We start from the raw sequence: 16301 nt of genomic DNA, 5'->3' as shown, positions 1-16301 counted from the left end.
ACAGTCCGCTCCGTTCGTGGCACCGTCCGACCGGTCTGTCTCGTCCGCGGGCTCATCTGTCCCGTCCGTCCCGTCCTTGGGACGCTCCGTGGCCGCTCCGCGCCGGGGACAGGGCAGGTGAGAGCGCGGCGCTGTGCCGCGGGGCGCCCCCTGGCGGCTGGGCGGAGTGCCTCTGTCCGCGTGCGTGGGCGTGGCCCGCGGGCCTGAGGGGTCGCTCGCGCCCCGGCTCCGTGAGGCCGCTGCGGATGCGGCCATGGACAGCGCGGGTGCCCAGCCCGGGTGCCCAATCCCGGTGCACACCCCCGGTGTCCAGCCCCGCCCCGGCCCCAGTCCCGCCCCCGGCCCCGCCCTCCCGAGCCCCCGGGGGTGCCGGTCCGTCGCCGCCCGCAGCAGCCCACAGCGGCTCCCCACAGCAGCTTTCCCGAGGTATGTTCGCGTTTGGTGTCTTTTGGGCCACAAGCAGCAAAAAGCGCCGCGTGGGAGCCTGCGTGTGCTGCGGGAGTGTTTGTGTGAGGAGGCGGGAGGGAACGCCTCTCTCCGCTGCTTCTGCCGCCGTCTCTGGGATGCTGCTCCGTGGGGTGAATGTACGAGCAGCGAGTTTCCCTACGAAAATGGTATATTTTTACTGTGTAAGTGCTGCTTTAGCTCCCTGCGAGAGCGTTTAGGGGAGCTGGTGGAGATGGATGTGTGTTTTTTAGTTTTGAGTTAAAACAAGTGACTGTGAAAGTGTGGCAAATGGTTTTCCGCGGTTGAAGTCCCCGTAGTGCTGAGCCTCAGCTGATGAATGGCCCTTCAGAGTTCGCCTTAGTTTTCCCTTTTGAAGCTGAGGCGTGTTTGCAGAGGATGTGTTGCTTTAGGTTAATTTCGGGCCCCGCGCTGGAGCTGGAATGCCTTGTTTGTCTGTGAAAGATGTAAGAGTACATGCGGCTTTATCTGTATTTAAAAGGTGCGAAAAGTTGCGTTTCTTTTGGTTCTTCATTTGAATTGGGAAATGCGGTGCCTGAAAGTGAGCGTCGCATTTGGGTTTGCAGTCACTTAGAAGTGGCTGCTGTGTTTGGCGGAGTGGTGAAATTGCTCTGCTGCTCTAGGTTTGTTGTTTTAGACTCTTTTTTTTAGTTAGTACTGCTATATTTTGTAGTTTTATTTAAGGCATTGCGGGAAGCCGTTGTTGGGTCGCTTTGTTTCACCAGCCTGGCTGTTGGCTGGGTCGCAGCAGCGTGCAGGACTGAGCAGGCACCCAGCTGGAAGGTGTTGGAGCCCAGGGCATGCACAGGTGCTCCGAGTATCGGCTGCCCGAGTGTTCTGGGCAAATCAACAAGTCACTTGTGCCTGGCACCTTCTGTAAATGCGGAACCACAAAAAAAACACTTTTTTTTTTTTTATTTTTTCTACCTAGGAAAGCAGTAGAACTTTGAATAGCCACAGAAGTTTGAATTCCTTCTGAAGTTTAAGCCCTGCTGTTGACCTCAGAAGAAATTCGAGGAGCAGTTTTGTACCAAAGACAGTTAACTCACCTGAAGCTGCTGTTTAATCGGGACCTTGTTACCCTGATTGTTTGCAGCTGAGCCTCCAGCCTCCTTCCCCTGACTGCCCACAGCTGAGCCTCCCACTGAAAGCCTTTGCAGCTTGAATTTCTTGGTGATGAGCTGGTTAGCATGCAAATCAATAAATAGGAAAGCAGCTGTAGCCTATTAAAACTATTGATTTCCTCTGTTTCCAGACAATAGGAGTGATTGCCTGCTGCATTTCAGGTGTGCACTGTACAGGCGGTGTGTTATCTGTGTGTATGCAGGAATCAGGCACCAAAATCCACAGGAGCTACCCCAATTTAGAGTAGTTGTGAGAACCCCTGATGTGAGCGTGTTGGGCAGGGGATGGCTGGAGCAGAAGTGTTTTCCTTGGTTCCAGTGCAGCCTGTGGGATGGCCACAGTAACCTCCTGGAGGGGAAATACAGAGGTGGTCACTGCTAGAAGGACTGAGTCACACGATGTCCCGGACATTGTCACCCTCTTCAGCCCTGTCACAGAAGACCTCTTCGGAAGAATTGATGTCACTTACCTTTTGTAAGTAACGTATTTTAGGTTATCACCTTTCAGGCCATCACACTTAAAATGGCAGAAAACATTTGAGCTTTGACATGGTGTGACATAATGACTTTTTGTGCCCTTTCTAAAAAAGGAAAGAAAATTCACTTTCATGTCTGTTACATGCACGACTGTGCAAACCTCAGTCCCTGTCATGGTGGGGAAGGTTTAATTCTATACTAGCTTCCTTTTGCTAAAGCTCAGAGGAAATGCTGTTGAATAGCACCTGATAAAACTATCAGCAGACAGTCTGTGTCACAGACAGATACTGGTGGGTCACTTAGGTTTTTTCCCCCTTCATAGCAAAGATCTCAGATAACAGCTCTTTTGGGGAAAAAAAAGAGATGTGTTGAGAAACATATAAACAGAAGGGAATGTCTTGCATCTCAAGTTTGCTAATATGGTTGAGTATTTGAAAATCCACCTGAATTTTTATAGTGTTAGAACACAAATATTGTGGAAGCAACAATACCAAGTTAGCATGTGGACGATGAAGTTTTATTAAGGCCTGATCCTGGGAACTCTCTTGAATGTGACTAATTTTGCTGTTCCAGCAGGCTGAATTCACAGTCAGTCACTTTTCTGTGTAGAGTTTCTTTAACTTGTGCAAAATTAAATTGTTTTCGTAGAGGATTGTCAAATCTTGCTTTGACACTCTGCAATGAGAAGAATGAGGTTCTAGCCCATGCTGCCTTTCTGGACTATCCGAATTGGAATATCACTGATCAGGCTGAATGGGAAGCATTCCTGCATGAAAACTATGCTAACAATAAGTGCACTGTAAGTAAATGGTGTGATTTTAGTTGAGTTTTCATTTAAGGCTCAGGTATGGGAAATACACATGGGCATCTACAGTCTATTTCTGGTAGATTTGAGGCATTTGGGATGCAGGAGGTGATGGATTCCTGGTGAAACCCTTGTGCTGACACGGGCTCATTGTTTTGGCAGTGATCTTGTTTGGTGCAGGTGGGGAGACTGTTGCTCTTTGCTTTGTGTGCTGGTGACTTTCACACAGGCTCCTTGGGTGAGCTTGTGAATTTCTGGTAGGAGCTACGGACTTGAAACAGGCCCTTACAAGTTTAGCACTCAAAAGCTCCCCCATCACCGAGCCCACCTGGGAACTGTGTGATTGTTGAGAACATACAGAAAATGTTAAACTCCAGGCTCTCATATAGCAGCACGTGCTATAATATAAATTATATAATATAATGTTTATATAATATAAACAGTGCTGCAGTTACCTCTGGGCATTGTGCTCATCAGTGCTCCAGGGTCTTCTGTGATGTTAAGCAATGGCTTGGAGCTAAACTGACCAAAGCAGCATCTGAAAACGTGTGCTCTTGGAGGAAACAGCCAAAGGGAGTGTACAAAAAGGACCTGGGATTTCTTTGTAATGGACTTTGTTTGTCCCTGGAGTGGCACTTTGTGGGCAGGCACAGCCACTTCATTCAGGGTACAGCTGCAGCTGCTCTGGGGGTTCTGCTGTGCCCTGACCTCCTTTGGGCTGTCTGGTGGCTCCATAGGATCTGCTGCAGGGGCCTACAGAGAAAAGACAAGAAAAATAAATTACTGCTCAGAACCAGTAGTGAAAAATACCTTGAAACAGACAGCAGAGCTCTTATTTTTCTAGAATATAGTTTATTTGCTAAAGTAGGTGTAGAAGGTTGAGTGTTTTGTGCTTCTGCATTGGCAGAAGCCCTGAACGTTTTCTGGGGTATAACTTTGAGATGTCGTTGGTAAACTCCAGGTTAAATCCATGCAGGTGTGCTTTCCAAAACTGAGTTCATCTGAACATAGGATTTCTGTGAAGTTTAGTTGACCTGTCTTTTCCCTAGAGCACAGAAGTAATTTCAGGGTCTGAAGTGGGAGTTGACTTGTGCAGAAAGGAATAAGTGAGGATGCTTTACTGGATTGTCTGGTTACCAGCACTATTCAGAAAGAGTTACAGTCAAGTCTGGTTTACTTGGTGTCCTCTTGGACCTGAACCAGTAATACTTCTTTTGTTTTGTTTCTTCCTTTTGCTTCTAAAAAACAAACAGCCTGATTTTTAGGGATGTCTTTAGATGTTTGCTACAGTAGCTGGTTGTCCTGATGCTGGTCCATGTACTGCAGCCTCTGTTGAAATTGTTCTTGCTTTTAAATTGTTGAAGTTTATTGGTGCCTCTAGCTATGGCGTTTTAATCTAATATAAACAATATATAAACAATAAATACTATTCAGAAGATCTCAGGTTTTCCATTTAAAGTATTTTTATCTACCAGCAGACCTTCAGTGACCCAGCACTTCTAATAAATATGCCAGAGAATAACTGATTTAATAGCCCTTACCATTCCAGCACAGGGCTTTTCCATGTACACTGCAGATGCATAAGATAAAGCTGTCTGCTAGTCTGGCCTGTTTCTCTGTCTGGTATTTGTCTAATGATGTCATCTTAAAATTTGTAATTTTTGTACTATCTTTAAAGAAAAACCACTTTAGGATTATGAGAAGCATGTGAGCTTTTGGTTTGAGGCTTTTTTTAAACCTAAGAAGAATGTCTTTGTCAGACACATGTTGAGTGTTTAATGTGGTTGAATGTTGTCAGTCGAGAATTAATGCTGTTCAATATGAAATGTATAGTGTATATTGCAGGCAAACAATAGTAAACTGAGTGGAAAGAAAAAATATTGCAGAAGTACAAAATGATATAAAGCACTTTAGTCACTTAACTTTACCCACACATGCTTTGAAGTCACTAATGTATATTTTGTTGTTCCTTGAGTGCAGATCATGTATGTTGGAAATGCATATGCATACTAATACTTAGGCTGATGGAATAAACATGAGCTGCATGGTGTATAGACTTTCACTCCTTGTTTTGTAGCCTTTGAACACTCTCTTTGTGCATCTCTTTGTGGCAAAGGAAGAATATGCAGCTGGATGTTCCCAAGAAATTGTTAGGTGAGTTCCTCTGCAGCCTTGGCTAGTGAAGCATGTGCCCTCTCCTGCTGTCAAGTCACGTTTGTCAAGGCATCTCATCCAGATGCCATGCCAGAGATCTGCCAGCAGAGGCCTGCTATCTTAAATACCTCACCACTGGGAAACTGCTATAAACAAGAGGCTGTTTGAAATGTAAAGACTGGGAAATATGAAATAAACGAGGTAGGAAAAAACAGTCAAAGCAGCAAAAAAATTTACCCGGATGAATTTCACATGATACTGTTTATCACAGATGTTTTAATTGTTGAGCCATTTGGAATATGAAAGAAGGTTAAAGGCACTGGAGAAAAAAAAAATGTATATATTAAAAAACTAGCTTCTGTCTGTCATTGATGGGTCAATGTTTGTTATAATATGTAATATTATATATACATATGTAGTATGTTTGTTATTTGTCCAGGAGAGCTTTCATCTTACTACCAGAACTGCAGTTTATACTCCTCTTTATACCATCTGAGGAGAGGTTAGGTAAGAGTTTAATGCTGTTTTATTTTTGAAGTGAGAGCAATTGCAAACCTAATAAATATGGCCTGTGAGGTTGTTGTGGTGTTCTTTTTTTAATACTGAGAACAGTTATCAGTTTGTAGACATGTGGAAAATGATCTAAAAGTATCTTCTTTTGAAGATCCCATGTGCAAGAGGTACCTGTGGTTCCATGCTCACTCCAGCAGCCATTCAGCAGTCTGTCCATTCCCTGCAATCTTTAAATTTGCCAGAAACAGGACATCAAAAAAACAGTAAAGATCTCAAAAATCAATCTCTACAAGTGTGTGAAGATTTCTGGTTGAATAGAGCCAAGAGATTTGAAATTTGGCACTTTATCTTACATAGTCAAGCCAGTACAGATTGGAAGAGGACTCCTTGGTGAGACTCAAAGGGGCTGCTGGAGAGATGGAAGGAAACTCGGATTATTTCTTTTAGAACAGAGGTACAAAGGTGGAGAATATACATATTAATCAGAGAACAGCGCCAGACTTGGAATTTTGGTCCTGAATTCAGACTAATAAACCAAGCATCACTTAACTGAGCTGAGAAAGGAGCTGGAACTCTTTTGATAAGCCAGCTTCTAAACAGGTTGGTTCCAAGTCACACTGAAAGACTATAGTGATGTGTCAACTACAGAAAACAGGGCTTGAATGAAGGGTTTTGTCAAATCCATCCTGGCAACCAACATCAGCTTTCCTTGAGCATTGGGAGTGCTGACAGAGGTTCTTCAGAGTCACAGAGAATTGTCTGTATTATTTTTATAGGGATTGGATTCTACCGATTTCTGACTGCTTTGAGGCTCATTCAGATTTGGAATGCTAGATTAATTAGATTACTTTGGTGAGGATTCTCACATGTTTATACTGCTGTCATTTCAGCCTCATTGCCTAATTTAAAAGATTTGGGGCATTTTGTGGTTTAATTTTGAAACTCCATTTTCCTCAGACAGTTTTGCTGCTGATTTAAAGCTTGCATAATGAAGATTCTCTGTTGCCCCTGCCAGGTTTTAGTCATTCAGAGCTGGCCATGGGGAATGTGTTTGAAAGGATGATGCCTGTTCCTGGCTCACGCATGGAGAGAGGTTTCACCTTGCTGGTCTGCCCCAGGCATCGGTGTCACCCCCAGCTGTACGTGCGCCAAGCAAGGTAAGGCAGCTCCTCGCTTCTGCTAATAGCACATCTGCCTGGGGGAAACTGCAGCATTTCCCTTCTTTGGCTTGCAGCAGCAGGAGCTTAGCTTGACTGCTCTGACTTTCTGTGCTAACCAAACTCGGTAGTTCTAGGATTGTGATGATTTTGTTCTATTTCATCACCAGATGAAATATTTTTTTGAACACTCTTTAGCTATGCAGGAAGACTGTTTTCTGTCAGTGATGTTTATTCTGTGGTCTGCTGGCTGAATTAGACCACTGCATATTTTAGGGAGTGCATGTGGTTTCCGGGTTTCTTGTAGCCTCTTCCAACATGTTTTTAGTTTTCTCATTTTCTCATGCTGAACAGTCAAGCAAAGCTTGAATAGCAAAGCCTGTTACCTAAAAGAAGTAAATAAGACCAGAGAATCCCTACTTCCAGTAATCTTTCAGACATGAAAAGTAATTGTGTTCTGCACAGTTTTTCCTGTGGAAGTTCTCTATGGATGCTAAAGGCAAGCAGGGAGCACAGTGTCTGTGGAAAAGCAGGCTGCATAACTTTCTCAGTCTTGCCTGGGAAAGTGGCCTGGGAAATCATAAGGAGGAATTAAAACAATCCTCAGAGACAGAACACAGCCTTGCAGGTGCTGTTTGTCTGTTCCTTGTTTTCTTGCAAGAGAAGGTTGAGGGTGGTGTACCCCACTGACCAATGATGGTGCTGTGTTAGTTCACTGACCAGAAGGGTTTTACCTTTCCAGACCTTTGCATATGGGTCTATAAAAGATGATCTGGGGTAATAAACCTCACTCTCTCCTGTTCAACTCACAAGAGAGTCCGTGTTGTGCTTCTCGCCGTTCCCAATAGAGTGCGACAGGGCTGCTTGCCTAAGCTTTGACTGTGTTTTGGGGCAGCAGCCTCCTTGGCCTTGCTGAAGGAGCTGAAGAAAATCATGGGGTAACACAATTCTCTTTCCATTGTGTTACCTTTTTCTGGGCCCAGTTTGGAGCAAAGATATGACATCCCCACACAGTGCTTTCAGCAGAGCTTTGGTCTTGCTGTGGGATCCTAGTCATAAGTGTCGTTATAAATGTGAAACTGAATTATTTTTCTTCTTTCCCCTCAGCACAGCTGCCTGCAGTGTGGGAGGCAGACGTGCACTTCCCTGCAGCTTCTGTCTACCTGTGCAGTGACTGTTGCCACTCTTGGTTTTTCCTGCCACATGTGTTCTGTGCCAGTGTTGTGGCCAGGACATGAGAAATGCCGAGTTTCTGACCCAGGGCCCTGGAGATTTTCCTGTTGGTGTTGCTGTGGAGATGCTGTAGTGTGTAGTGTAGTGTGGTTGAAACAGAACATGTATCCATCAAATTTTGGGTTTATTGTCCTCTTCACGATGAGAAGACTGCTGGTAGGGTAATGTTTTATGATGAAGTAGTTTGATTTAACTCTGATTTATTCTGGAGGTGTTTTTGCATGTCGTAAGTGTTGCTCTGTGGCTAGGTAGCAGAGTGGTGATTAAATTAGCATTTCTGATGCCTGCAGTGAGGGCTGGAGTTTAGGGAGAAGCATTTTCCTTGGACACTATCACATGCTGTGAGTGTGGTGTGAGTGGTCTGTACTGACCGGTGCTCAGGGATGATGATGCCACCTTGAGTGTGTCTGCTGGGTAAAGCCACGCCGTTTGTTTATGGGCTGATTGATGCTGCCAGCTTGGGCTGCATTCAGACAGAAGCCTGTCTCTGAGAGGTGTTTTATTGCCTGTATTGAATTTTATCACATGGGTCTGAAGCAAACCTGCAGCTTGTGTTCCTCCTGTTGCTTGACTTTTGAGCATTTTAAGAATGAGGCCTGACCTTTGCCAGTTCTCATCTTCCTGCTGTAGCTCTGGATATTTCAATGTGTTAAAAAACTCTTTTGTACTCACTTGTACAGTTGTTAGGTTTTTTGAGTGTTTCTTTTGGGTTGTCAACCACCTATCACTAAGTGAATGGACTTTTATACAGAGAAGGTATCAGTAGGTGAGTTAATGCCTGAAGATTTAAGGTGTTTCAATATGTCTTGGTTCAGACTATCATATTTGTCCTCTTTTAAAGTTTAAACTATTTTTTTTTAATGGCCATTGGATATTGTCAATAGAAACGTTCTTTTGCATGACTGGAAATGTCACTTAGGCCATAGCAATATTCCTGGTGAGAGCTACCATTTTGTCTGGGATTTCAGTACTTTGTTATAAAAAGTAAAAATTTCTTTAGCTTTGTTATTACTAGAAAATTAACTGGGAAACTGATTTTCCTCTGAAATTACACAGTGGTGATATAAAATTCATACTTCAGTGTTGTCTATCAGTAGATAACGGGTAAGGCTAATTTCTGTTTGCAGAAGGAGCTCTGCCTTTCCCTTCCCTCTGCATTCGCCTCTGTGCTTCTCTGGCATCCATAGTAACAGTGAGTGGAGCCCTTAGAGACTGCTCTGTGGATGCTGAGCGCAGCCACCTGCCTAGCAACATCTTCTGGGGCAGTGAGAGGCGATTACCCTAATCTCTGTCCCCTCTTCCCTGCTTACAGAGGGGAAAAGCAGCTGTAAACTGATAGTTGGTTTAACCATCCCGAAGCCTGGGCTGTCAGCAGTGTGCCAAAATGCAGCCCCCACTAAGCTTTGATGTTTAAGGTTCTTGCTGGTGTCTTGGCTGGATCCTGCCATTCTTAGGTTTGTACCCTGTAGGCAAAAGTCAGATTTGCAGCTCTGTGCTTGTTCTCACAGTAGAGGAATTTTGTAGTGTTTTTATAATGGAAAGCTTACTGGGGTTTGGAGGGTTTCTTTACTTTTTAAAATACTGTGGTACTGGTGGAAGATAGTAAAGCAAAATAAAAAAGTTGAAATGGTTGTGTTGCTGCAGTGTAGTGTGCAGGGAGATGAATGGGCGTGTGCAGGGTCCCACTGACTGTCACAGGGTCAGTCTCCAGGAGTTGCCATCTGCACCTTTGTGTGTGGCCTTGTCCCGTGTCCCACAGAGCGGAGTGATGCAGGGCACTCCAAGCACTTGGCACGACGTGTTTGGAGGAGGTGTGTGTCTGCTACAGACCCCACAAAATAACAGGGTCAGTTAGCTTACAGTCATATTCTGATACCCCTCTTCATTTGGTTTGTTTGAGGTTTGATAGCTTATTAACAGATCTGCTGTACTAATTAGTTGTGCTTAAGTGATGAGGTTCAGATAATAGAAAACCTCACTGCAAATTTCCCCTTGGGATACTTCCTGTGAAGGAAATGAAGGTAACCATTTTGGTTTGAGGGATAAAGAATGAGTTACTCTAAGTTTTTATGGAGTTTTTATTGTTGCTGGAGCCTCATTTTAATTGAGGGGGGGGGGGGGGGGAGTAAAATAAAAAGCAGGAACAGGGTCAGAATCCCAGGGGTCCCTAGCCTTGCTTGAAAAGGTGGTCACATCCATTCTGGAGTGCAGGAGAAGCACCAGAGACCCCCCTGGCCACCTCTCCTGTGCTTGGGAACTCAGACGGTGTTTGATACAATGAGGAACAACCTCTTTTGCCCAGCTGCCTTTTCTTTAAGGCTCCTGCCAAATCCAGAAACACATAAAGAGCGGCACTGAGAATCTATTTATTGTCTTGGGCCGGTCCCGGTGTCCGAGCAGGAGGATTTTCCATCCCGGGAGATGCCGGAGGAGCCGCGGGCCGGTCCCGGTGTCCGAGCAGGAGGATTATCCATCCCGGGAGATGCCGGAGGAGCCGCGGGCCGGTCCCGGTGTCCGAGCAGGAGGATTTTCCATCCCGGGAGATGCCGGAGGAGCCGCGGGCCGGTCCCGGTGTCCGAGCAGGAGGATTATCCATCCCGGGAGATGCCGGAGGAGCCGCGGGCCGGTCCCGGTGTCCGAGCAGGAGGATTATCCATCCCGGGAGATGCCGGAGGAGCCGCGGGCCGGTCCCGGTGTCCGAGCAGGAGGATTATCCATCCCGGGAGATGCCGGAGGAGCCGCGGGCCGGTCCCGGTGCCCGAGCAGGAGGATTTTCCATCCCGGGAGATGCCGGAGGAGCCGCGGCCGTGCCCGGCGGGGCCGCGGGGTGGCGGCAGAGACCGCGGCAGGCTCCTCCAGGCTCCGGCAGCTCCGGTGTCACCGGGACGGGCTCGTCGGGACGGTCCAGCACGGGCGTTTGGTCGTGCCGGGTGTTGGTGTGATCGCCGGGACAGCCGCCTGCTCCCTGCCCGGAGCGGGGAGGGTTTCCCCTGCAGTTCGTTTCAGTTGTTCCTTCTGGCAGCCCCAGTTTCCTCTATGCTGCTCTTGGTTGCACCGCACAATTCCGGCGTTTTTCCAAGAGATAAACTCAAGTGGCTTCATGTTACTGATAGCAGTTGAGTGTTAGAGCTGGTTTGCCGCCCACCTTTGTACCACAGTCTCAGCATGGGTGACTGAATTCTACCACTGTTCTGGTAAAAGTGCTGGATTTTCTTATTCAGAGTTCCATTGATCCTGGCTATAAATAGAAGTCTAGTGGGAAGGAGTCTCTGTTGCCTGTTTAAATAAAAATCCATGTAGGTTGGGACCTGTATGAGTGCTCCACCACAGTCATAAGAGAGTGAGGCAGGAGAATTTTTGTACTGGGATTCCCATGTATTTTCTTAGGGAAAGAAGCATCTTCACTGCTCGGTGCAGATTTTGGTGGGTTCTGCTGCCTTTTGGGTGTGGTTGTCTCTCTGGTGCTGACACTTGAGTGTGCACTGGGGATGTGTCATAGGTGAAGTGATTTGTGGGTGCAGGCTTTGGAACAAGTATTTGTAATATTTTTCCATATGTTAACGGAGTGGAACAGAAGTATCTGGGCCTATTAATGGCAGAGCCTTAGGATGTTACCTAATCTCTTTTTTGTAGGATGGAAGATTATGATGATCTCATGCTAATCTGGACGCCTCAAAGTGAGACTCTGAAGGAAACCTATGGTGAATATCTCCTTGTTGATCTCATAGAACGTGAAGGTGAAGAAAATCAGGCAGCTGTTTGTGAGGTCAGTCTTCATGAGCTCCAGTTTTGTCTGATTGTAGCCTTAATGATGTCCTGTGTGACAGCTCACTTCAGCTGAGGGAATAAAATCAGCAGCCCTCCTGTGGAAGGCAGAATTCTTCCTCTATACCCACACAGTGCCCCTGTCAATGTAGTTTGTGTCTGTTCTCAGGAGTGATGTTTCCAGTTCAGAAATGAAGCAGCAATTCCCAGTTCTTGTGCAGACTATTTTCAAGTAATTTGGACAGATCATCTTGATGAAGCCATGTTGTCATTTTAGACATTTGCGTTATAGGTGACTTCTTTTCATTCCCAGTGGAAGGTAATACTGCATATGAGAAGGCAGCAATCCTTTCACAGTTTAAAAGTCCTGTAGATAATTTTTCTTTCTCTTGGTTCAAACAGTTTTTTTGCTGAAATGAAGACAAAGCCAGGAATTAATTTAAATAAGAAAGGAGTGGTAATAGTTAGCCTGCTGAAAATTCCTGTTAAGATTTTCATGTGTTGGTAATTGTGCATGGCAGTGCAAGCTGCTGGGCGATATAACCTCCTTAATTCCTGAAGTCTGCTTTTTGTGGCAGATCATTTTGTAAGATTGCAACATGTAATCACTGCCATTGGGAGCCAAATGGGAAACAATGCACCATTAGTGTAATGGCACATTGCAGAGGGCCATTGCTGTAAATAATACATTGCAGTGGCGCGTTCAGAGCTGGATGTGAGACCAGCAAAAGGTGTTCCAGGCCCTCAGTTTATCCGAGCTGCCGCGGCGGCTTGGGAAGGCACCTCCATGCAAACCGTGATGGATGCCAACTTTCCCTGTGGAGAAGGAAGCTGGCAGCCTCTTTTTGCACATATGGTAGATGGATTGGTTAATCAGCCTCTGCTGAGCCTTGGGCCTGAAATTACACAGCAGCCAGGCAACCGCGGCGCCCCGGCTTTGTTGGTTACGCAAACAAGGCAAACAAACAATCACTTGTTGTTTGAGGGCAGAAAAATTAAACGTCACACTTTCTAAAGTCTTTATTGAAGTGCTGATGGCCTGATAAAACAGCTGTACAAATCCAGCCTTTGAGTTTTCATTAGGTTTATAAAGGCTTTCATTATGTGTATCGAGGAGGAAAGATGATGTGTTTCACCAGAAAGTTGCATACACTACTAAGAATTTAAGAGCTTCCTTCTTCTAGACTCGTCTCAGGTTAAAGGCAGAAGCTCTCCAGCATGCCAGCTCTCCCTGGTTCCAGTGTGTGTGTCTTGCTGAGGGCTGCAGCTTGCTGAGAGCTCCAGCAGCAATCAGGCATCCGGTGTACCATTGGTGCCAGCATTGCAGGGATCCCATCACTTTCATGTTTGACAGGGCATTTGGGTTTTAACACTAGCTCATGGACTTTTTCTGAGCACAGAATTATGTGGAGCTTGAAAGTGCTGCAAATAATACATATTGCATTAGGTGCTCCCTATATTATACATAATTAATTTCTCGAATTGTTAATTACTTAGGAGAATAAAATACACTCTTCAGTTTAAGCCCAATTTGGGTCCAAATCAGTGTCCAGTAATGAGTCAACTATTACAGCTAACTGGATGCAGGTTCTACTTCAGCTGCACTGTAACTTTAAACACAATGATCTGTTTTTGGAAGTATGTTGTGTATTTGCCATAACAAATGTTTTACTGAAACTCCAGATCATTATTTGGCCCAAATATCTAAATCTAATACTCTTGCAAGTCATAGCTAAAAAAAAATAATTAGAATATCTATTGTAGGGGTCCTAACACATATGTTAAAAAGAAAAAATAAAAGAGGATCTTTGACTTTTGCTGAAATAGTTCCTTTATAATTTTCCATTATTCACAGATGGAACATAAAAGTTGATATTTCAGAAATTTTTTGTTTCCTTTTTCTTTGTCCTGATGTAGAATGACAGGTTTGTCTGACATGGCTTTTATCTTCCAGGTTGATGGCACTGCTGTAGGATTCATGAGCTTATGTTCTCACGTGAATATTTCCTTGTTTCAAGAGTGTTTTGACTTAGGGCCTTTCCATGGACTCTGTAAACCACATCCAGAGGATATTCTCAAAGTGCCACGGAAGCCAAGCGTTCAAGGAGGTATCTCTATTCTAAAGTGCTAAATAAATTCAAGGTGTGTTTGTGTCTAGCATCTGGGTAGGTTCTGCAGGGGGTTGGAAGAGGATATGTAGGTTTACTAGCAAGAAAACACAAATTAACATACCTGTATTTGAAGTAGGATGCCTGGTGTTTTTTAATTGAGGGGGGGAATTTTGATAGCCCTAGTCTCTGACTCAGAAGCAGCTGTTGTTTGTGGGGAGCTGGCCTGTACCAGCTGTGGGATGAATGTGGGCTTCATGTTTCAGAAAGCTGTGGCGTGAGGTACACTGTCTATCAGATACAGCTGTGCTGTTAAAGGAAGATGTGATTGTGGAATCTAGCGGTGAGGTGAGGTCTGTCAGTAGCTGAGCAGCTGGCTAACTGTGCCTGTTATGTTGTCCTGTTGACTCATGTCATCTTTTTTCCTTGTGGTTCAGCTTCTGCTCTTTGCTTATTGTTTGCAGTCTCCTGGGTTACAAGATTTTGGGAGATCAGGGACAGTCTCTTTATTCTGCTTTTATATTGAGCGTGATACAGCAACACATGTGCAAGCCGCCTTCCTGTGAGTGATAAAAACCAGTAGCACAGATATGTCACCTGTTTGTAGAGCAGAAGTGTCATGTGAATGATTTACAGTTGTTGTCTTTAGTTTTCAGTGTCAAAGGGCTTTCTTTTTGTGCAGAAGGGCAACAATTTGCTATCTAGTAATTATCAGTAGTGGAAAAAAACCCCTCCACCATTAGGTTGTTACGTATCTGCTTTTCTGAACACAAAGCAGCAGACAAAAAAGGCAACCGGGGAGCTGCAGGGCTGTCACCAGCTGGTACCTCGAAGCTGTCAGTCACAGAACAGAAAAGGGAGAGAAACAGGTCTGGTAGCTGCTCCCATGGACTTCCTCTCCCCTGCAAGGAAGCATCTTGCACATAGGAGATGGAGGAAGCTGCCTGTCTCCTGTTAGATCCTGGGCTCCTGCAGCTCCAGGAGCATTAGTTCAGAAGAGGTGACAGACATGGGGAGCAGGAGGAATGAGACTGAAGAGGGAGAGAGATGGCTCTGGCCCGAGCCCAGTCCTGGGCTGTCTGCTCTGGGTCACCCTGCTGGAGCAGGGGATGGGCAGGGTGACTGAGCAGCAGGGCTCTCTGCCAGCCTCACCCATCCCAGGGCTGTTCCTGCTTCTGGTGTCCTCTCTCCTTCTGCAGAGACTGCAAGCTGTAGGTCTGTTTTGTGGCAAATTCTGTGCTGCTCAGCTTTTCAGTGAGTATGTGGTTCCAGGGTTTGAGAATACAGATGTTACATGTTTTTTATCATTTGGGAGATCTACAGGACTTGTTTTAAGTGTTAAAATTTAGCATGAGCAGCTGTTCAGTTCAGTTTCTTGAGAATCTGGCGTCTGGGTGCTTTTTGTAAATGTTTTAATCAGCATGGTTAGCAGTCCTGTGAATCTGTCTCCCTTCTTTTCTCTCTTCATTTAAAAACTTTATTAGTTTTGGTAGTAGTTGCAGTCCTGTGGGTTGCCTTCAGTAAGACTTTTTAAAGTAGTAGTATCTCTTTATTTGGAATGACAAGGGCAGCTCTGGGGAAAAATAAGTATTTATAGACTTTTAGGTAGCTTGAGTGCAAGTCATTAATGATCTTGGACATATGAGGAGAAACTTGAGTACCATAAGATGAGAGCCTGACTCTGGTGCCATTCCTAGAGGAGTGACTAGAAACCTAATATCAAAGTTGTCTGTTTGCTGCTCAGGCACATAAATTCTGTTATCACGGAATAATAGTTAAAATTTTTGTTGTAGCTTTGCACATTTTGGAATAGAAGAGTTGCATCCCAGTAGTCCAATGTTAAGCCTTTCCAACATAAGGGCCAGCCCACGTCCTTGAAATCTGTTGTGGTGTTAGTCCCATTTAGTTTGTGTTTGTGGATATTGCAAAGCCATGCCCGTTCATGAAGGCTGCTGTAGGGACTGCATTGAAAACTTGCTGCTGGACCGTGCCCTGCTGGGAGGGCAGAGCAGGCTCAGTGACCTGACATCAATACAAGATCTGGACTTGGCTTTATGGAATCTGAAGGCTGGAAATTTTAAAATGCAAGCTGCACTCCTTTGTAATTTTACGTTCCAATATAAAAAGGTTATTTTTTCAAGCTCTTTAGCTTTTAAGTAGAGACCACAGGTTGATATTTTTTTCCTTTCAAAATGTAATGCTGAATAATAATGAAAGAGTGTACGACAGTCTGTACTGATATGCCACTTAGGTTTCAGGGTAATTACAGTAATTTGGTTGTTACTCTATATGGTGTCATGAATTAGTTGCTAGAAAACATGATGCAGTGGGAATGATTCAAGGGCTTTTCATCAGGCCTCATGGTGAACTGGCTTCTTGATCCTGCTGACTGTACCTCAGCTAACAACCCAGCAATCACAGAATTATTTTAATTTTCTTTGTTTGTGGTCTTTACGTGATTTAGTGACAATATTGCAGTTCTTCATATCACTCGTGTACA

General features: G+C 45.0%; 1 protein-coding gene across 1 annotated transcript in view; it reads left to right on the top strand.

Annotated features, from left to right (window-relative positions):
* The first annotated feature begins 3 nt into the window (after positions 1–3).
* CFAP61 (cilia and flagella associated protein 61) overlaps positions 4–16301 on the top strand; it is a 91982-nt gene continuing 75684 nt past the window's right edge. The window contains exons 1-8 of the mRNA XM_058834905.1: positions 4–117; positions 1909–2064; positions 2715–2865; positions 4949–5025; positions 5465–5532; positions 6554–6695; positions 11562–11694; positions 13648–13801. Coding sequence (XP_058690888.1) covers positions 1922–2064; positions 2715–2865; positions 4949–5025; positions 5465–5532; positions 6554–6695; positions 11562–11694; positions 13648–13801 — 868 coding nt within the window. The 5' untranslated portion in view covers positions 4–117; positions 1909–1921. The remainder of the gene's footprint in view (positions 118–1908; positions 2065–2714; positions 2866–4948; positions 5026–5464; positions 5533–6553; positions 6696–11561; positions 11695–13647; positions 13802–16301) is intronic.

The sequence above is a fragment of the Poecile atricapillus genome, chromosome 3, assembly GCF_030490865.1.
Source record: "Poecile atricapillus isolate bPoeAtr1 chromosome 3, bPoeAtr1.hap1, whole genome shotgun sequence".
In the NCBI taxonomy this organism is placed as follows: domain Eukaryota; kingdom Metazoa; phylum Chordata; class Aves; order Passeriformes; family Paridae; genus Poecile; species Poecile atricapillus.
The sequence above is the reverse complement of the archived record's forward strand: the minus strand, read 5'-3'. Positions and strand labels throughout refer to the sequence as shown.